At 37.1% G+C, this 22001-nt stretch overlaps 2 protein-coding genes and 1 long non-coding RNA gene across 5 annotated transcripts; all 3 read right to left on the bottom strand.

Annotated features, from left to right (window-relative positions):
• Positions 1–474: 474 nt before the first annotated feature.
• LOC103336507 (putative amino-acid acetyltransferase NAGS2, chloroplastic) lies at positions 475–7263 on the bottom strand. Of its 2 annotated transcripts, none has more exons than XM_016797360.2 (10): positions 6798–7263; positions 5000–5087; positions 4525–4733; positions 4268–4419; positions 3698–4112; positions 3074–3171; positions 2370–2481; positions 2121–2280; positions 1398–1470; positions 475–1038 (listed from the first exon to the last, which is right to left on the bottom strand). In XM_016797360.2, exons 1-10 carry the CDS (start codon positions 7182–7184, stop codon positions 888–890), a joined length of 1845 nt encoding a protein of 614 aa, XP_016652846.2. In that variant the 5' UTR covers positions 7185–7263; the 3' UTR covers positions 475–887. The 2 variants fall into 2 exon arrangements, with proteins under 2 accessions (XP_016652846.2, XP_008237776.2); XM_008239554.3 differs by lacking the exon at positions 6798–7263 and adding an exon at positions 5303–5898.
• Positions 7264–16549: 9286 nt separating this feature from the next.
• On the bottom strand, positions 16550–18084 carry LOC148921030 (uncharacterized). Its single transcript, XR_016123166.1, has 3 exons — positions 17477–18084; positions 17142–17336; positions 16550–16934 (listed from the first exon to the last, which is right to left on the bottom strand). It is a non-coding gene; the product is annotated as an uncharacterized LOC148921030 (long non-coding RNA).
• Positions 18085–20613: 2529 nt separating this feature from the next.
• LOC103336497 (protein CYSTEINE-RICH TRANSMEMBRANE MODULE 13) lies at positions 20614–22001 on the bottom strand. 2 transcript variants are annotated; one of them, XM_016795774.2, is made up of 4 exons: positions 21813–22001; positions 21594–21691; positions 21277–21454; positions 20614–20866 (listed from the first exon to the last, which is right to left on the bottom strand). In XM_016795774.2, the coding sequence occupies exons 2-4, from the start codon at positions 21643–21645 to the stop codon at positions 20821–20823; spliced, it is 276 nt and encodes a 91-aa protein (XP_016651260.2). In that variant the 5' UTR covers positions 21646–21691; positions 21813–22001; the 3' UTR covers positions 20614–20820. The 2 variants fall into 2 exon arrangements, with proteins under 2 accessions (XP_016651260.2, XP_088899974.1); XM_089043848.1 differs by having other exon boundaries at positions 21594–21989.

Raw genomic sequence — 22001 nt, 5'->3', positions numbered from 1 at the left:
CAGAATGTTTTAAACAAACCATCCGAGTTCTAGGGACAGCCAGCAAGTCATCAAGAAGTTTTGAAACAATCCAAGTCGGAGCAGACTCCAACACACAAAGCCCCAAATCGAAATTATAACTCCAGTTGGCTAAATAATCAGCTACCCCATTCTTCTCTCTGTAAATATGGAAGACTGAGCAGTTACCAATGTGGTTCATCATCTCACAACAACCAGAGAGGAGCAGCAAGGGGATGATGAGCAAGCAAAGAAGGGTTCTGAATAAAGTGAACAGTAGCAGAATCCATTTCTACCACAAGGTTTCTAATACCTTTGTCAATCGCAAGCTTCAACCCCCAAAAAAAACCCCAAACTTCAGCGTCTAGGATTGTCCTTTCCCTAGGTTCGCAGCAAACCCACTGACCCAATCCCCATCAGAAGCACGAATAACCCCACAAACCCACTGCCCCTTTTTTCCGTTTTTAATATAAACAATTAGGATAAATCATATTTTGCATTATTCCAGACTTCTAGTCAAGATACAAAACTCGCAACTCAAAAACACTTCCATAATTCAGCTGCTAACCCCCTGAGGGGAAGTTGCCAGCATCATTTTTAACCTCAAGTGAACGCCCTATTAAACTATTCCAGACTTCTAGTCAAGATACAAAACTCGCAACTCAAAAACACTTCTAGTCAAGATACAAAACTCGCAACTCAAAAACACTTCCATAATTCAGCTGCTAACCCCCTGAGGGGAAGTTGCCAGCATCATTTTTAACCTCAAGTGAACGCCCTATTAAACTATTCCAGACTTCTAGTCAAGATACAAAACTCGCAACTCAAAAACACTTCCACAATTCAGCTGCTAACCCCCTGAGGGAAAGTTGCCAGCATCATTTTTAACCTCAAGTGAACGCCCTATTAACAGTAATTCCGCTAGCATCAGGTAACAACTGCTTCGAATAATACTTGGATTTACGAGACAGATCAATTTTCCTCCGACGCTTCTCTGGTATCGATTCAATTGAACATTCTGAAAAACCGCGTCTCACAAACCTGTGTGACAAACAACAGGCGTCATTCTTCAATACTGATCATTGAACCCTTTATTTTTCTTTTAAAAAAATGAAGAAAATGGACATAAAGCACCACTATAAACCCCAAGAAATATGTACACTAGCCATCTCTAACCCTCCACAATTTGTGTCCACAGATGATGACTTTCTGGCTACAAACCTAAGTTTGTTTTAACCATCCACATAACTACAACAAATGGGACTGATTCCCCAACCAAAAACCTGAACTACATTACAGTTTTTTTTTCCTCCGTATAAAAGAATCTGCAATGATCCTCCATTAACTAGTGAACTATCTATGAGCATATATAGCATGTATTTCAAGTAGTAGGAACTAACCAATCTGCAGTGCGGGTTGTAAGCAAGAAAAGCTTCACCAATCCAAGAGAAGATGCCTTCTTCTCAATGTAATCTGCAGATATTAAAATTCTAAGAAATTATGGAGTGCACATGTAAGGATAATATAGTTGGTAGATATACAAAGAATTCGTATTTAACACGAACTCAGCAGCACCTCTTACTAGGAATGACCGTTTGACATTGGCATTATGTCAAATTCTTTTTCTTTTTTTCTTTTTTTTTTTTCAATTGGGTTCCAAATTTCAGTTGCAAAACATCTTGGATTAAATGAATCCAAGATGTTCAGTAGCAAAACAGAAAAAGAAAAGATGATATGTAGCTGAGGCCAGAGATGTGTGCCCTGAACTGTTACTGATATTTCATCCTATTTATGTAAATCTATTTCAATATGCAATGCAACTTTTGAGGAATATATTATATCGCTACCAAAAAAAAGCTGGAACTTTTCAGAACGGTAAAATCATTTTATTTTCCCGTAAGAACAGTAGAATCATTTGAGGCGCATCAGTAAGGAAGAGAACAAATGCATATTTCAGAACTTACTTCAATGGTACTGCAGCTATTGTTAATAAATTAAACCCTCTCAAAAAGTTCACGTAGAAAATATGGCCAGTAACGTGAATTAAAATTATAGAAAGAAAAAACAGAAGCAACAAGTGCATAGCTATATCCATGCTTATTCAAGTTTGCACAGTATGTTACCGAGTAACTTATCTCCCTGCCCTTGACCGCGACAATCAGGAGAAACTGCAATAGCAGCAACCTCTGCACATCTATCCTCTTGGAAAGGAAAAAGAGCAGCACATGCAATGATCTGGCCTTCTCTTTCCACCACAATGAAGGAATCCAAAGCTTGAAGTAGCTATCGAACAAATAAAAATGAATGCACAAAATTCAATTCAATTTAAGAAAACATTACAAAAAGAATCCTGATCAGTTTTCAATTCAAACCTCTTCATCACTTCTCGGAACCAATGTGCCAGATGCTTCTAAAGGTAGTATAATTTGTCTTATTCCAGAGAGGTCTGATTCCCTCGCCATCCGGGTTCCTTCATAAAGGTCACTAAAAATAACATTTAATGCACAAGTGAGTGGATAGATGGAGGAAAACTTATGCATATTTAGAACTGTAACTTTTTATCCTTCATAATTGTTGTAAAGTCATTCTTGAAGCAACACTTTAATTGAAACCAAGAAGCTAGCCCCATATACCTAATATACAATCCTAGAATGATTAGCCATGATGATGAGAATTCTTTGGCACAAAAAAATGCTTGAACTAGTGATTTGAAGATACAAAAGATAAATATAAATCCAGGAATGGTTACTACTTAAACTTTATGCCAAAACCAAGCAGGATGAGACCAAAATGGGATCTAATAACTCGTACAGTTCTACCAAATGACTTTATAACTGTAACATGGTTTGAAGAATGCCACTTGGAATTCCACAAATGCTGACTAGGCACAAAATTAGAAATAAGCATCAACCAGGAAAATGTAAATAGAAGATAATCACATCAAGGATAAAAAGCCTAGCAATCAGGGGACTCTCAGCATAGCTCATCATCACCATATAGTTGATCAGCATCTGACATCAGAAAGCCACCAAAGTACACAAAAATTCGGAGACATTTACTGCAAAAAATAGCATACCTAGCCACCATAGTCCCCATTCCGTCTCTTTTAAACAATTCCAACAATAAAACTCCCCCTTTAGTGCCATCTAACAGATGAACTCTTTGAACACCTCCCTGGAAATAAATCAGAAACTACCATTGGCTGAGTTCTTGGGACTCAACATATAAAGCAGCTGAAACTTCAAACTATGCAGGCACAGATTATGTGATGTGGTCTCCTTAGATCTGAGAGTTTCAATCTCAGGTCCAATCTCATAGTTATATGTGCGCACGCACATATTGTTTATTTATAAAGTGTAAATCAGCAATTGGTCAATTTTTTTGACTTGCATTGGAAAAGCTCAGGTTTTCTATTGAACAATATGAAAGAGTTTTTTGTTAAAGGTGATTCAAAATTTGGATTTTGAAATATAATATAATAATATATATATATATATATATATATATATCTGTATCAAAAGTAAGCTCTGAAACCTCTCAACTTTTGATTAGATACCAATTTAGCCAAATAGAGGCAAAAAACCATAAGTAAAACATCCTTACAACTCCAAGAAAGTTTTTGGGGAAAAAATTCCTTCAACAATCATAGTTAGTGAAGTTCATAAACCAGAAACAAAAAGGGGGTATATTCTGGGCTTACCCTGCAAACAAAGGCTGCAGCAGCCAATTCGGAAAGGTAACCATTTAATCGACTTTGCCGCTCATGACCTCCAATAGCAAAACCTTGTTCACCCGACCACAAGCCACTCCCATTGTCAAAGCCAACACCATTGTGAAACATTGTGGTGTACCTTCCTTTGAGAGCATTTCCATTCTGTTGAGTAGCATTCAGATCATCATGTCCAAGCCCAGACAGATTTTCTTCATCAACAGCTTTCACATAACTAGCTGCTATCTCACTTTGCTTAGCGCGCCTACGAATCAACATGTCTGCTTCTTCAAGAGTCAAGAAGCGAATAAGGCGTCCACTCTCATCAAGAATTGGGCCATCTATTATGCAGATAAGTTTATCTGCTTCGATAGCCAAGGCACAAGCTGTTGCAACTTCATATGTGCTGAAATTCATGAAAACATAAATCATCAGCTACTACGCACTACACTATATATAAGAATAATTGGAGCAGATAATAAGCATTGTGTAAATTTTTTATTTGAGAGACTAAAAAATAAAAAATAAAAAAATATTAGAAGTTATGTCTATATAGCATACTTGCAATTTAAAACTTCTCCAGAGCTGGAATAACCCAGGTTGCTCAAAATCACAATACAATCATCATTGAGCCTCTTACGAATGCGAGAAACATCAACTTTCTTGACCTCGCCTGTTGCCCCATAATCAACACCTGCAACGACTCCTCTTCTCTGCAAAACAAAACAACAGCAAAACTTTTAAGAATTTGGTAACTAATGAAACTCAAGCAGGCAACTGAGTAATTAATGTTGCCTTTGAAAGAGTAAGATTCTTACCTTGGCTGCAAGAAAGTTACCACTCTCTACACTGACACCAACTTCATGCAATCGACTACTGTCACCATGTCGACGAATATTGCATATGGAGGGTCCTGGAGAAAGCTTTGCCTCTATCATCACAGATATCGCCCCAGCCGCTTCCTTCGCAGCTGTTAGAGAGTCTGAGTCAGTCACCCTGTACGGACCAACAAACTTTGGCTTCTTTCCTGCAACAAGTAACAACTAACATGTACCTGCTTAGTTGCAGCCTTATAGCACTTCAAATGGCTTAACAAAAATACCAATAATTACAGTGACACAGTCAGAACTCAGTCTCCTCCTCCCAAAGCCCAAACCAAAAAATATTACCAATAATTCCAAGGACATAAAGAATTTTAACAAACTAACAAAATTACATCTTGTGCTACACTCTAGGATATCAAGCTTATTGAGAATATACAGTAAGAAGAAACACATACAATAAAACACTCACCTCTCTCAGCCAAAAGTTCATCAATTTGCACATGGGTCCCTGGCACAAGAACAAACCTGATCCCCAGGTGATGGAGAAAAGCTATATCCTGCACAAAACCCAATATATAAATAAATATACGATAGCAATTGCAAGGGAAAATCATAACAAAAAAAGACGTTTGCTTAAACGAAAAGGCGGCTCGCTAGTCTAACAATAGAGATGAAATAAAAAGATGTTATTTTCCCACGATTGACATTGTTTGTTGCATTTTCTCAGCAACCAAACAGTTAAAGAGAAAATTACGAAAGGCAGAGGACCTGCCTTGAGAATTGGGCCCAAGTGAGGGCTAGAAACCATTTCACCCGATATGATCACCACGAAGGTGCCGCCGCGGTGGGCCCACAAGTAGGGCCAAGCCTCCCGAAACCACCGCACGAACTGCTCGTCCTCCATGCAATTGTAGTTCTCACTATCGCTGTCGCTCTCTTCAATCACAGGGCCATACGCATTGCTGCACTTGAGCGAAATTCCCATCCTGCCCTTCGCCCTTCCGTTATTCACCATCGCTAGGCGCGTGGATCTTTCGGCGATGGTTAGAGAACAGTGGCGTTGCGAGGGAAGCTTGGTGGTTATGGCGGCGAGTCGTCTGTGAGTTCCTAGAGAGCTGTACGTGGAGGCCATTGGTGGTTTGATAGAGGGAGACACACAGACAGACACAGAAATCGTGACCTAATTCAAAAAGAAATGCTGGAATTGCAGGGTGGAGTGGTGTGAAACTGGGAAGACCCCATGGCCGAAGGGGGCCCCACACAGAAGTTTCGTTTGAATACTCGCCCGCCGGATCACTATTTTTCGGTCGTTCGGATTTTGTGGCCCCAGATTCCTCACCGATAAAATCCGCGGCATGTAAGAAGAATACTTTAATTTTCTTTAGATTTTACTTTTAATGTAATTTTTTTATTTATAAAGAAACTATCTCTAATAAATGTCCTTTATTGTAAATTTTTTATTTTTAAATTTTTTTGTTAGACTGTGAGATCACGAATCTAAAAGATTGGATAAGTTTAATTCCCGTTTGAATATGCGGTTTATATGCCCGACAACAGGTCTTGTAAGAAATTAGGAAGGTGCCACAGATGATTGAGAATGACATCTTGAGTTTTGGCTATTATAAGTGGCATCGTAGTTGTGTTTGTGTGTGTGAGAAATCTCGTTCGATATAATTTAGACTATCACTTGATACTTAATAAAAAAATTCATTTAAATTTTAAAAAAAAATTAAGAAGCCTAAAATAATGAATAAAATAGGTAGATTGGTTCGAGTCAGTTTTTGGACCTAAATTTTGTCAAACTCAAGTTTTTTTTTCAACTTAAGTCGGCCCTCGGTTAAAATACCCGGGTGCATCATTGAAGAATCATGGAGTGACTGTAGCAGTCCAATAAGTTAGATAAAGGTGTGTTGTGGCAGTGGGACGCACTGGTAGCTCTGCTCAGAGACTCACATCGCACTCGGATTTTTTTTTTCTTGTTTCCCTGTTACTGATCCATGGGTGGTAAAAACCAAAATGGAGCTTAAGTTGTTAACACTAATAAATGCCATTAACATCTTAAATGAGCTGCAGATTAACAACTTTCCATGTCCACTTGAACACAACTGAAATGCGTCTTATGTTATAAATCTGTAATCTACTCATATTATAACACGTAAATTAAAAATATCACATGACTGTATTTTAGTACCGTGGAATATTCTTTCCCAAAATATGTGCTGCTGAGTGAGAGAGAGACCGAGAGAGATTGAAAAAGCTGCAATTACCTGGAGTAGTGCATCCAACAAGTAAGGACTAGCAACAATCTCCCCTGCTATGACCACAACAAATGTAGTGCCTCTGTGCAAGAAAATATAAGGCTGAACTTCCCGGAGGGCCTCCACAAACTTCTCGTCTTCATCCGAAAGAACACATCGCTGAAAGTCATGACCTTCCCACCCATCATACCCTTTAGCCACCACCATTAACCTTCTCCTTCTCCGTCTTTCATGCCACAGAGGAGCCAACCCTACAGCCCCAACCCTTCGATTTTTCGCTTTGATCAAACCGTAATTGAAAAATTTGGGTTTACAGGGACATGAAGACCAAGTTTGATTAGGACCACACATATAATTTTGAAGGTAGTTCCATGGCCGTGATCTTAAAGTAGCCATTCTGTAAACTTGCAGGGGGACACAAAGACAGGGCAGAAATGCGGCAAAACGACAGAGTTAAGAGGAGGGTGTAGAGAGATTGGTAAAGCAACTGGGCAAAGATATTGTCCGTTTTATATCAAGCAAAAAAAGTAGTGGACTAGCTGTTGAAGAAACAAAGAACTGTAGATTGTGAAATCAAAAGGAACTCATCTCTCTCTCTCTCTCTCTCTCTCTCTCTCTCTCTCTAAATATATATATATATATATATAATTTTCATAAATAGTAATTCTCTGGGAAGTCCTAAGAATCTATTTTCTGAGAACTTGTTAGAGACGTCTCGACTATTTTATGACCAAAGATGAAAGGGAAGGCTTTGCATGACATTTCTGTAATTTCCATCAAGCTGTCAGGTATACATGTGATTTTCATTTTTCCCCGAAGATTTGTTTCGAAGTTTATGACCAGCAGCACTATATGTGACCTCATTGGTATGCATGACATATTAAATATACACCATGAGAATGCGTCACTACATTTGGCCTTCATTGTAGGAGAAAATACTTAGCTACATCAAAAATATATATCATTGTGTCAGTATTTTAAACTAATCACCCATCATTGTCATAAGTTTTAACTTTTCATATGACAGTGCGTGATTGACTTGAGATATCGCCACAATGCCATCTTATTTCAAACTAATCACCTACTATCATAAGTTTTAACTTTCTCATATGACAATACGTAATTGACTTGAAATATCGTCACGACGACATTTTTTGCACATAAGTTCTCACAATACAAGAAAGCTTCATACTAGTGTAGGTATTTAGTAACAGTACCTCATAGGACAGGTGATTTAAAAAAGTTGTGCCTTTGGTGGTGAAATGGATGTATCACGCGGAGGGACCACAACTGTCACCTCAATTTTGTTCACATACCCAAGTGGTTGTTTGATTGAAGAAAAAGGAGAAACAAGAAAAACCCCCGATATATCTAACGCAAAATGTGCCATGTTAATTATTTCCATATGAGTTTAGACATTTCAACAATTTGAACTGCTTTTCAGTGAAGCCAAAATCAGTTGGACTTGGTCTTTGGGCTTCCCTTGTTGCATCTTAGCCTTTAGGCAGATGTGAAATCTCTTTTTCGACCAAAGAAAGTTAAGAAAATTGATAATTTTCATCTCTCCAGTAAGGTCGTTTCATCACCAATTAATTAGGATAAGAAATTAATACTTCTTTTATCGATATTTTGTCATTGTATGACTGTTTTTAGACATGACATAGAACCAATTATAGCCATAGGAAATGCAAGCATCAAACTTGTCTTACCTACCTGCGTTCTTCAGAAGTAGAATTGATCCAGCTTTGACTTTTTGGCACAAGTTATAATTAAATTGCTACTTGTTAATTGCAATGGTGCTTCTTGTGTCTATTAGGTTAGGACAGTCTTATTATCAATTGATGTTAGCAAGAGGAAATTTTAAAATTTTAAGGAGGAAATAAGTCTTTTGTTTCGATCGTCATGAATGGGGCGAAAAAGAGTTTATAAAACACTATTAACGTGTTGGACTCAACGGTCATATGTGTTTAAACGTCATTTAATAATTTGAAAGAGTTTTTAGTGTTACAGTTACAATATAGTGTTATTAATCCACGTTTATCAATTCACGAAACATATGTAATTTTGTTATGATCGACAAATCCACGTTTATCATCTCACGAATACTAATAAAAAAAGAAGCTTTTTATGCACCGACCGACAGATCCTAATTATAAGCTCTAAGACAAGTTGGTGCGTACCTTGGAAAGTATAGTATGAGTGTGTGAGAGAGAGAGAGAGAGTACCTGCAGTAGGGCATCGAAGTAAATAGGGATATCAACAATCTCCGCAGCTATGGCCACAACAAATGTTCTGCCTCTGTTTAAGAAAACATAAGGCTGAACTTCCCTCAGGGCCTCCACAAATCTATTATCTTCCACAGAAATAACATATGCCCCTAAGTCATGGCCCTCCCACCCAAACCCTTTGGCCTCCATTAACTTTCTCTTTCTTTTTCCCATTCCCTGCCACAAACAAGCCAACCCAATAACCCCAACCCTTTGATTTTTCACCTTCAAATTGTAATTGAAAATTCTGGGTTTGTAGTGACATGAACACAAAGTTGGGTGGTAATTCCATGGCCTTGTTCTTAAAGCAGCCATTTTCTTTTCTTCTTTTTTCGGTTCAAAACAAAACTCAAGTTTTAAAAACAGGAGATATTTTGGTTACAGAGACAGGGCAGAAACGCGGCAAAACGATAGAGTTGACATAAAAATTTGTCTGTTGAGTTGGCACTCGGGAGTTTGAAGGACACTTGTCCTTTTTATATCAGAGGACGCGGTGGCCTTGCTGCTGCAAGAACCGTTGATATTTCTTTCTATCAAGCTTTAAGTGAAAATCTTACATGAGATTTGAACTTCACTGGATTTGGCCCCCATTGTGGGAAAGTTCTACAATGCTGATATTTTGAAGTAACAGTAAATTGGTCACCAGGAGATAATAATAAAGTTGTACTATATATTGTCACGTGTGGTTCCAGACTTCCAGTCCAGCACTGGGATAAATTCAATTAAAAGTCCTTTCAACATCAATTCAATTGGGACCGAACACCTCTCCACTTTTGCTATCTATATGAAAATGTCTACTGGTTTCATCATTGTGATGAGCCTACTCACTGTTTTTTGGGGACAGGACAAGCAACCCAAAATGGTGCTCCAGTTAAATCATGGAAAAAGAAATGTACATATTTTACTGTGGTGGTGAAAAATAATCACATCAAGTTGTTGGCAGTGAATTTGAAAGAGAGAGGAAAAAATATATATATATATATATTATAATTTTTTTAAATTTATCGTGAAGAATTTGGGACACTCTCTATCACCACTTTTACATATCCCTTTAGCAACTAATAAGAGCCATTCCAACTATGCAGCCCAGCCCGAGGGGAGGGGGGAAAAAAACAAAAATGTCGTTCCAGCCATGCAGCCCAGGGGTGTGGGACCCCAATCCGGGCTGGCCGAAGGCAACTTTACACTTGTCAAAACGCGGTGGAGGTGGACGTCGGTGGCGTCGTCACGCGCGATTTACAAATTTTTAACGCGCGCTAACTAAATGACGCCGGCCATAATGTGGAAGCCACGTGGCAGCCCCCTATTCGATTTGATTCCAAATGTTAATCCAACGGTGGCATTTTTGGACAATAAAATTATGAAAAAAATCGAATTTTTATAAAAATCCTAAAAATTTGATTTTTTTTCCTATAAATACCTATAAATACCCTTCACTTTCAACACCAATTCTCATACATTTTATTCTACTTCTACAATTACTCAACATATTTTTCACTCTTCACTCAACATTTTCTTCACTCTTCACTCAACATTTTCATCTCTTTCACCTTGTAATTTTAGTTTTTATTTTTATGGCTTCTTCTATTGAAACCGGAGGGGCGTGGAGCACCATGGAAGATGTTTCTTTGTGTGAGGCTTGGCTCCGAGTTTGTCATTGTCCCTTGTCAGCAATGAGATGAAATTTTCCATATGTGGAAAAAAATTCATGCCGAATTTTTATGCGAAAAAATTCGGACTCCACTCAAATACGGAAATGGCATTGTCGAGTAGGTGGAAACTTCTCAACAAAGAGATGGCAAAATGGAGAGATGCCTTGGCAAAAGCGATGAACTTGTATAGAAGTGGGGAAAATCGTACTAACGAAGTAAGTATTTTGTAATTTTCGTAATCATTAAGTTTAATGTCCTAATATATATATGTTGTTAATATTTATTGTATTGTCAATATTTTGTTAATATTTCTTGCATTTCAAATATTTTGTTAATATTTCTTGCATTTGAAATATTTTGTTAATATTTCTTGCATTTTCAATATGTTGTTAATATTTATTGCATTTCAAATATTTTGTTAATATTTCTTGCATTTTCAATATGTTGTTAATATTTATTGCATTTCAATTGTTTCTTCATATTTCTTGCACTTCCAATTTATTTGTAAGGTTAATTGCATTTCCATTATTTTTATGTTGTTACTTGCATATCCAATATATTTTAAATAGTTATTGCATTTCCATTTTTTTGTTAAATAGCTCATTCAAGCACAGATGTGGTTCGGTGCAACCGGGGGTGGCAAAAAAAAATTCACCCATCATGAATGTTGGGAGGTGGTGAAATACTGTAAACGCTTCAATATTATTCCAACGGTCTCGACGTTGTGTTAAACGAGACGCCTCTCCGTGATGCAACGACATCGGATTCACCTCTCGATTCCCTATGAGTGAAGACTCACCCATCACAAAGGAACCGTGGCCCATTGGCGAAAGGCTGCGAAGGCAAAGAAAACGGGTAATTCAAGCAATCATAATTCAAAGTTTTGGAGGAAATTGTAAGGCAAAACGGCATAAGAATTGAATTGGAGCAAAACGCCAAGATATGGAGGTGGCAATTCAAGCCGAGTGTGCACGAGAAAAGGAGTATTTGCGCAAAAAGATATGGAGAAGACGGATCGAAACTATGGCGATGGATACAAGCCATATGTCCCTAATACAAAACAATATTGGAAGCTAGAACGAAGGGATGTTATGAGAAGAAGACTTTTCCAGGATGATGGGCCTAGCAACACGGATTGGTTAAATGATCAAAACCATTAAATTAGTTGGCATACCTTTTATGTATTTTTAATTTTCTTGTTTTCTATTAAAGTTGGTGTACTTGAAGTTTTTTATTTTAGTAGTAGTAATTCTTAATGACTTGTATTGGATTTCTTTATTTAATAAACAAAGCTTTCAATAAAAGACAATTTTATTCAACATATTCCATACACCAAACAAAACATAATTAAAACCAAAACAAAAACTACAAACAAGGCACAGAATAAATTAAAAAACAACACAACCAAACCATAAGCAATACTAAACAACACAACCAAAACATAAGGCCTAAAACATAACCAAAGCATCTATGCTCCATCATTCATCTTCATTCCCTTTCACCATCCATAAATGCTCTATCAAGTCAAGTTGACGGCTTTCATGAATATATGAAGATTGCATCTCTGTATATCGATCTATCATCCGGGTCATCATACGATCGCCCTCACCAACGGTTCCGGCTCAAACGGTTCTCCATTTGGCCCCATGGACCTTTCATAAATCCGGGTCAAGGCCGTGTTCATTGATCCGGTTCATAGACCTCTCCAAAGATCATAATCGTACTCATCCTCCACAATCATATTATGGAGGATGATGCAAGTCATCATAATGCTCGGAGGATCTTCTCATCAAACATACGGGCCGCACTCTCGGACAATTAACCATCGAGCTTGAAGGATGCCAAAACACCTTTCGACATCTTTCCTGTATCCTTCTTGATAAGTAGCAAATAATTTTGCTTATGGGATCGGGAATTGAATGGATTTGACAAATGTGGTCCACCTTGGGTAGATACCGTCAGCTAGATAATACCCCGTCCTGGTAGACTGTATTGTTGACTTCATAGGTAATATTGGGGCCTTGGCCGCTCAAAACATCGCTGAAGACCGGAGATTGACCAGACGTTGAGGTCATTTTGGGCCTCGCAACTCCAAAGAAAGCATGCCAAACCCATGTGTCGAAGCCGCAACGGCTTCCAGGATGATACTTTTTGTGCCTTTCCTATTTCCGTAATCACCTTGCCAGGCAGTGGGCTGGGCAATTCTTCCATTGCCAATGCATGCAATGATGCTACCAATCATTCACTCGAAATCCTCGAGCTTCGCTTTTTGTAGAAGCCGTTGGAGGTCCCCGAGTAGGTCTAGGTAGTCCCTAGTGTACTGTTTTCAACCGATCACAAAATCTTACCAAAGCCTCCAACGTAGTGGACTTCCCCATTCGGGCAACCTCATCCACTGACTGATCAGGATGCTCCATACGCCAACATGTATAATTTATAGCTTGCTCCCTGAAGGCCCAAAACCCCAGTAGCATCACACTTTTGAACAAAATATGCATCATAATTGCAAATATCATGCATGATTTTATTGAACAAGTGGGGTTGCATTCTAAATCGATCTTCGAAAATCAACATCATTGTACAAAGCAGTTGGGATAAAATAATCTTCCAAAAGATTCTTACCCCGAGAATGCCTATGTCTGTCCACATTCCGGCGACGGCCGACTTGTGAACCACGGCGGCGACCTTGGTTCTCTTCCTCTTCCATTGCCACTGCTATGAGAACTTGTTCATCAACTTGCCTCTGCAACTCATTGATTTCATCGGCTCTACGGTTTCTCTCCTTTCTTTCTCTCCCATGTCTCTCCAAGCATCTCCTATATTCTTCCATTGAGAATGAATGGAGTATGAATGCTAAACTCTAAGAAATGAAAATATTGAAAGATGTGGTGTGAGAGGTATGAGGTGAGCCTTTGGTTTTATAGAAAAATTTGGCAAGATAAAGATGCCACGTGGCTTGATTTCATTGGATGAAAATCTTATCGAAATTTGAAATTCATCCGAAATTTGAACCCAAATGTATCTGAAATTTGATTTTTGAAATTCATCCGAAATTTGAATTTTGAAATTCATTCGAAATTTGAACCCAAAAATTTATCTGAAATTTGAATTTTGAAATTCATCCGAAATTTGAACCAAAAAATCTTATCCCGAAATTTTATCTGATTATGAATAGTCTTGACACGTAGGAACCCGTAAATCTTATCCGAAAATATTATCCACATTAATTATTAAGGTAAATAAAATTGTGAATAAAACAAAAAAATGAATAGTAATTGCCCTTAGCTAGGGCAATGGGTGGAAACACAAAATTCTGATTTTGCAAGGGCAACCACTATTCACGTGAATAGTGGCTGCCCTAGCTCCCCCCTTGCCATGGCTAAGGGCAATATGAGTGGAGTTGCTCTAAGGGAAACATTAGGGATGCTAATGGCATCTTCGCTCCAACTGAGGACTCTACACTAGGAGAAACACTTGTATGAAATGAAGATAACATTATTTTGTTATTTTTTACCAATTACGTTATGTCAAGCGTGATAACTTTTCCACTTGACTATTTGTAATTTGCTGGGAATAGCAAAACAATACTATCTCAGTTTCATACAAGTTTTTCTGCTACGCTAGGATTGCTAAATTTGGAGTGTCATAATACTTTATGCCATAATTTAATTATGTACTGATTTTATTATTTTTATACATTTTTAAAATTTTATGTATATATATAGTCCCCTTATATTGAGGGAAACCCTTTAAGGTACCCTACAATTTTTTTTTTTCCAATGATACAAACCATCTATTTTTTAGGTCTTCATTCATAGATCATCCTTACAAAAAATTAGACAAATCGGAAACCGTTTTGACATCTAATTATCTCTTACAAAATCAATGAACACAGTGCTTCAAGAAAGTATAAAAATTTCAATAACTCAATTGAGTGGTCAAATGATATCGGATTCAAGTGATTTTTTGTAGAGATGATCTTTAAATGAGTATCTACAAAATAGATGGTTGGGATTAATGAAATGCAATCCGAAGTGGGTCCTACAAGAAGTCTTTAAATGAGTATATATATATATACAATCCCCTTCTATTGAGAGATCCCTCAAATAATTTTATTTGAGGACGCCCTTTAGTACCCTACAATTTTTTTCCAGTGATCCAAACCATCTATTTTTTAGGTCTTCATTCATAGATCATCCTTACAAAAAATTAGACAAATCGGAAATCGTTTCGACATCCAATTGTGTCTTACAAAATCAATGAACACGATGTTTTAAGAAAGTACTAAAATTTCAATAACTCAATTGAGTTGTCAAATGATATCGGATTCAAGTGATTTTTTGTAGAGATGATCTTTGAATGAGTATCTACAAAATAGACAGTTTGGATTAGTGAAATACAATCCATAGTGGCCCTACAAGGGGTGTCCTCAAATAAAGCTTATTTGAGGATCCTCAATGGAAGCTCTCCGTATATATATATATATATATATATATATACATCGTGTTCGTTGATTTTGTAAGACACAATTGGATGTCGAAACAGTTTCCGATTTGCCTAATTTTTTGTAAGGATGATCTATGAATGAAGACCTAAAAATAGATGGTTTGGATTATTGGGAAAAAAATTGTAGAGTACCCTAAAGGGCGTCCCTCAAATAAAATTATTTGAAGGATCCCTCAATAGAAGGGGACTATATATATATATATATATATATATATATATATGTTTCTAAAAAAATTCAAATTCCGATGAGATAAAAATTCTAATGGGCTCCTCTATTAGAGCCCCATTTTCAGGCCTATTGTGGGTGAGTGATAAGATAAAGTCCCATTGGGTTTCTAAACCTGTAAAGTTCCGTTCGCTCTTTCGCATACAAAGGGGAGTCCGGTCTTGCCAATTAGTCATTGATTTAAGGAACTTTCTCCTTTACTTTGTTGGATGGTATAGGCCTTAGTCAAGCTCAATCATTAATAACTTCTGTTTAGGTTATCATCTTTTTTCTTTTTTATTGAATTATGAATTGGATAGCCTAAGCCCTCTTTGAGATATTTGGTTCTGTTCCAGCCTTGGATGTATGTCTCTCTTCTCCTTTTGGGCTCACTTTGTTTACTAGTAAAGGTGGTGTTGTGTAGATTTCAACTTTGGATGGCAGGACGAAGATTAGTTTTTGAATACAAATCGCAAAGGGGCTTTTGAATCTGTACAGCGAGTGAGTCTAAAGCTATAAGGAGGTGTTTATCACACACACTATAAAAATATCATGAGAGTTTGAATTTGAGACCACTAATATACTAAGTCAATGTCATTTTCCACTATGCTAGACATCGTTGGCTTAGTTGATATTTCTAATAACATAAACTATAAAAAAGATAAGTAAATTTAGGTTTTAGCCACAAAATTTTTTTCACTTTTGGAAAAAACTAAAAAAATTTCAAAAAAAGACAAAAAAACCTCTAAACTTTTAAACCAAAGACATGCAAAATATAAAGGTTCCTTAGAAAATCCAAAAATAAATAAGGGTAATTTTGTCCAATTTAGCTTCTTTAAAAAAATTTCTCTCTTCTTTAGTCTTTTCCAAAGTCTCCCATGTATCCCAATATGACTTCTTCTTTTTCTGGCTATTTTAAAGCTGTCAATTTTCCCCCTAAAGCCCAAATTTGTCGCACTTTTTTTTTGTTAGTTCTGCCCCCTTTTTTTTTATACTGAAAATGGACACATTTTTAATGTTTGGGGGCTCATGCCAAATTGGAAGACATGTTCAGGTTAATAAACAGTACTCAAGAATCCCTTCCCCAACACTGTAATAAAGCCCAAACTAGGGAGTATGGTGGAGTGGCCAGAACTAAAATAACCTCTTATCGATTTTAATTAACAATTAAGGAGAAAGATGACCACCTTAGCAACCTACCAAACCAAAGCATCTCTATACATTAACAAAGCACTATACTAGCGACTATGAGTTGTATCCCAATGACACGAGTGGTAAGGCATCTATAGAATACTACATCCATTGTACAACAAATCATGAAATCCAACCCAAAAACAAGAATTCTGGACACACAAGAAAGTCACAGAATTCTCAGACTTTGTCCATGAGGATTGTTCTAAAATCCTCAGAGACTTCATGCGCATACTCTCTGAATCTGAACCATTAACTATAGACAATGAAGTGTGGTTGTGGTTGTGGTTGGCAAAAATTCACCCAACACCAAAGCCCGTCAAAACTGCAAAAGACAAAAACAAACTATGTCAAGGATTATATATAAAGTCCTTATGAGGCTTCAACTTAAAACAAAACAAAAAGGGGATGTTGAAGTTTAAGCTCCACCAAATATCCAATTCACAATCAACATGTAAAACAAGCATCAATTTCTTCAGAATATAAAATGCACTTTCCTAAGATAAGCTAAGAGAGGAGAGAGGAGCCTTACAATCCATCAAGGCAACCGTAACTTTCTTGCTTAGGAGGGGGCCGTGGGTAACCCTGTGGAGTCGGGTACCCCTGCTGAGCCCGAGGGTAACCCTGTGAAGGGTACAGGGTTCCCCTGCTGAGGGTAAACCTGTGGAGTCGGGTACCCCTGCTGAGGGTAACCCTGGTGGACGGTAAGCATCCTTTGGAGGATACCCTGTTTGATGATCAATAGTTGTTAGTATTATTATGAAAGAACCAAAACAAAAAACTGATCACTGAAAAACCAAATTGAAAAAACCAAAATCAAAATCAAAAGATCCCAAAGGAACAAACAACATGCAGCTTGATACAGACATTGTGGAGGAGGAACACACCAACTGGAGCCTGCTGCTGACTGTAGTAACTCATCTTCTCTGAATCTCTCTTTGTATTTCTCTGTTGAGTCAATTTCACAACCAAAAACACCTGCTTTTACAACACATTTGCACACAAAAAGAGACGCAGTTTCTTTTTTGCGGTTTCCACATAAGTTCTTCTCACATTACAAGAAAGCTTCAAACTAGTGTAGATATTTAGTAACAGTATTTCATCGGGCAGGTGATGATGTGTCACGGGGAGGGACCACAACTATCACCTCAATTTTGTTCACATATCCGAGTGGCTGTTTGATTGGAGAAAAAGGAGAAACAAGAAAAACCCTGATATATCTAACGCAAAATTCATGGGACCATTGAAGTTTCTGATGCTTGCTTAAGATAGAGAGAGAAAATTGGCTATTATATTTATGGCAAAGTTCGAGTCTGGTCATTTTCCTTTTATTTTATCTGTTAGGTTTTGTATTACAAATAAACAAATTAGAATGAAGTGATTACCACTTAGCAAAATGTGCCATGTTACTCATGGAAAATCTCAACATATGATGTTAATTATTTCCATATGAGTTTAGACATTTCAACTAAAAAGTAGGAATTATACTTCACCATAAATATATATAGATAGAGTTCTCGTCTATTGAAAGATCTTTTAAATAAGGTTATTAAGTTGACACTTTGTGGAACTCATTTGACATTGTTTTTTGGAACATTGTGGATGAAGACTGTTTTCAATCATCCCAAATGCTTAGTGAAGCTTTAAAAAATTGACGATCGGGTCATTGAAATATATCCTAATGTAAGCTGTGGATGGAGTGGAGTAAATTTGACAAATGTTTACAAGGCATTGCTAAGGAATATGCTCTGTAATCCTCCAAGAGAAAAGTGTACCATAAAGTTTGAACCATCCTCCATAATAATAGAAGAAAGATAAAGAAGGTATGATGCTCAATTAGATTACAAGATTCCAGTGGCATATAAGAATTCAGTTGGAATCTCTCTATTTTTTGGACCAAGTTAAGAAAAATTATATCTTTGTTAATTGTTTGCTTCCTCACATGATCATTTGATTATGAGATCTCTTGTTGTACTTAGCCTTTGGGTTCCCTCGTTGTATCTTAGCCTTTAGGCAGATATGAAATCTCTTATTCGACCAACAAAAGTTAAGAAAATTGTTAATTTTGATCTCTGCAGTAAGGTCGTTTCATCACCAATCAGTGATGTAGAACATATGGCTGAATGGATAGAAGAAGAATTGGAGTGAAGAATGGAAAAAGGACGCATCAGGAATTTACATATTTGGGGTCCGAACTCCGATCGGGGAGCATGATACATTTCCGAGAGAGAGAGAGAGAGAGAGCGTCTATGGCCACAACAAATGTTCTGCCTCTGTTTAAGAAAACATAAGGCTGAACTTCCCTCAGGGCCTCCACAAATCTATTATCTTCCTCAGAAATAACTTATGCCCCCAAGTCATGGCCCTCCCACCCAAACCCTTTGGCCTCCATTAACCTTCTCTTTCTTTTTCCCATTCCCTGCCACAAACAAGCCAACCCAATAACCCCAACCCTTTGATTTTTCACCTTCAAATTGTAATTGAAAATTCTGGGTTTGCAGTGGCATGAACACAAAGTTTGGTGGTAATTCCATGGCCTTGATCTTAAAGCAGCCATTTTCTTTTCTTCTTTTTTTTGGTTCAAAACAAAACCCAAGTATTTAAAACATGAGATATTTTGGTTACAACTTACAGAGTGTTAGGGCAGCAATCGAGCCCGGTCAACTCTCCTCCAATTCCTCTGCAAGATCTTCTCCTTCATTGCCTTGATTACATAATAGTTGTCACTGATTCTAATTACTGATTAATTGTAATTGATTCGATTTCATATTTCTTACCTTTTGTATCAAAGCTAATGAAATATTCATCGGGAAATTCTCCTTTACACAGAGACAGGGCAGAGACGCGGCAGAACGATAGGGTTAACATAAAAAATAATACAAATTTGTCTGTTGAGTTGGGATGGGACTCGGGAGTTTGAAGGACACTTGTCCTTTTTATAAAAAATAATAAAAATAATAAAAAATAATAAAGTTGTACTATATATTGTCACATGTGGTTCCAGGCTTCCAGCACTGGGACCATTTATATCACCTCAATTTTGTTCATATACATCTATCATAGAGTTCCTCATGCTTTGCTTAAGTTGGGATGAAGTTTGAACCATCCGACAAAATAGGAGAGAGATGATGAAGGGACATGGAATTATGAGACCAGATTGCTGTGGCATATAATAAGTATCTGTTTAATTCGTAAGATTATTAGTTGGAATAAGTTCTATTTGTTTGGAGCAAGTTGAGTAAATATCTTCATTCATTTTGATCTCTCTAGAGTAAAGTAAAAGTCCTTTCATCATCAATTCAATTGGGACCGAACGCCTCTCCACTTTGCTATCCATATGTTGTCCACTGGTTTCATCATTGTGCTGAGCCTACTCACTGTTTTTTTCAGTCAAGACAAGCAACCCAACAAATTCTCCAACACTTAATTAAATCATTCCAAATCTATCCCCTTTTGAATACAAGTAAATTTATTTGGACTTTTTCCAAGTCCTAATTGAATACACCCACATTTAGACGGATATTTTAAAAGTTCAAACAAGTCTAGATTGAATACACCCTAACAGTTATAGATTTTTTTAAAGTTTGTATAAATCCAAATTGAATACATCCGGATTTTTAAAATCTTTTTAAACTCTCTAGAATCCTAATTGAATACACCCCTTAAGAATAAAGAGACCACCTTAGCAACCTGCCAAACCAAAGCATCTCTATACATTAGCAAAGCACTATACTTGCCGACTATGATCTGTATCCCAATGATACGAGTGGTAAGGCATCTATAGAATGCTACATCCATTATACAACACATCATGACATCCAACCCAAAAGATAATCCAAAAACAAGAATTCTGAACAAACAAGAAAGTCATAGAATTCTCAGATTTTGTCCATGAGGATTGTTCTAAAATCCTCAGAGACTTCATGCACATACCCTCTGAATCTGAACCATTAACTATAGACAACGTAGTAAATTCATTTTGCTGATGAACAATAGCGCAACAATGTCGAAAACAAACTGTCATTCAATTCAGAAAGAAAATATCCTTACATAAATCCATCATATAATTCCCGGAGTCTGCATTACATATTGCCAAACTAAACAGCACTGATTGCCAGACACTACAGCTTATCCTAAACTTGAATGAGACTTTACCCCAACGTAAAGCAATCGTGAACGAATCATTAAAGATGAAATCGCCAAGATTTCCATCAGAAGCACGCGTCCAAAAGGCAACAACAGCAAAGTGCTGCTAAACTGCAAGACATTTAGATCAAAACAAACTATGTCAAGGATCATATATAAAGTCCTTATGAGGCTTCAACTTAAAACAAAACAAAAACAGGATGTTGAAGTTTCAACATAAAGTCCTTATGTCAAGGATCATATATACTGTCATGCAACAACACTCACTAAAAAAATTACAAAGAAATTAAACAAACAAACAAAAGAGGAAATTTTTTACCATAAAAACAAATATCAATTTTTTCCGGCATAAAAATTACACCTTATTTTAGACTATTAGGCAACAATCACTAATAAAAAAATCAAACACACAAACAAAAGGGTAAATCTTTAACCACCAAAATCGTGCCATCTCATAATTACGAGTCTACATCAATTTATTAAGATAAGCTAAGAGAGGAGCGAGGAGAGAGGGGCCTTACCATCCTTGAAGCAAACCAGCACTTTCTTGCCTATGAGGGGGCTGCTGAGCATACTGGGGAGCATAGCCTTGCTGTGGGTACCCTTGTTGTGGGTAACCCTGTGGAGGAGGGTACTCCTGCTGAGGGTAACCCTGTGAAGGGTACCCTGGTGGAGGGTAAGCATCCTTTGGAGGATACCCTGTTTGATGATCAATAGTTGTTAGTATTATTATGAAAAAACCAAAACAAAAAACTGATCACTGAAAACAAAATTGAAGAAACCAAAATCAAAATCAAAAGATCCCAAAGGAACAAACAACATGCAGCTTGATACAGACCTTGTGGAGGAGGAACACCAACTGGAGCCTGCTGCTGATTGTAGTAACTCATCTTCTCTGAATTTCTCTCTGTATTTCTCTGTTGAGACCAAAAAGACCTGCTTTTTAAGACTTTGAGAACAAATTAGCAACTGAGTTTTGATTGAATGTTGAAAAAGTTGAGAGATTTGAGAGAATTTATAAGACTTTTGAGAGTCGGCTAAAGCTCGAGGACTGAACCTGAAACCAAGTTTCCTCTGAAAACCTATAAGCTCAAGAAACTGATTCTTAAGAGGCGGTGAGAGACGCGGTTTCCACGCTGCTTTAACAGCGCACAAAAGGAGAAATAATGCGAATTTACGTAGTGGATGGATTCGAAAGAATATTTTCTTTTCTTTCTCCAAATATTTACCGTTGTTCTACTAATTT

The sequence above is a fragment of the Prunus mume genome, linkage group LG1 (assembly GCF_029339155.1).
Source record: "Prunus mume cultivar Tortuosa linkage group LG1, ASM2933915v1, whole genome shotgun sequence".
NCBI lineage: Eukaryota > Viridiplantae > Streptophyta > Magnoliopsida > Rosales > Rosaceae > Prunus > Prunus mume.
Note: the sequence above shows the minus strand (reverse complement) of the source record. Positions and strands in the feature narration are given on the sequence as shown.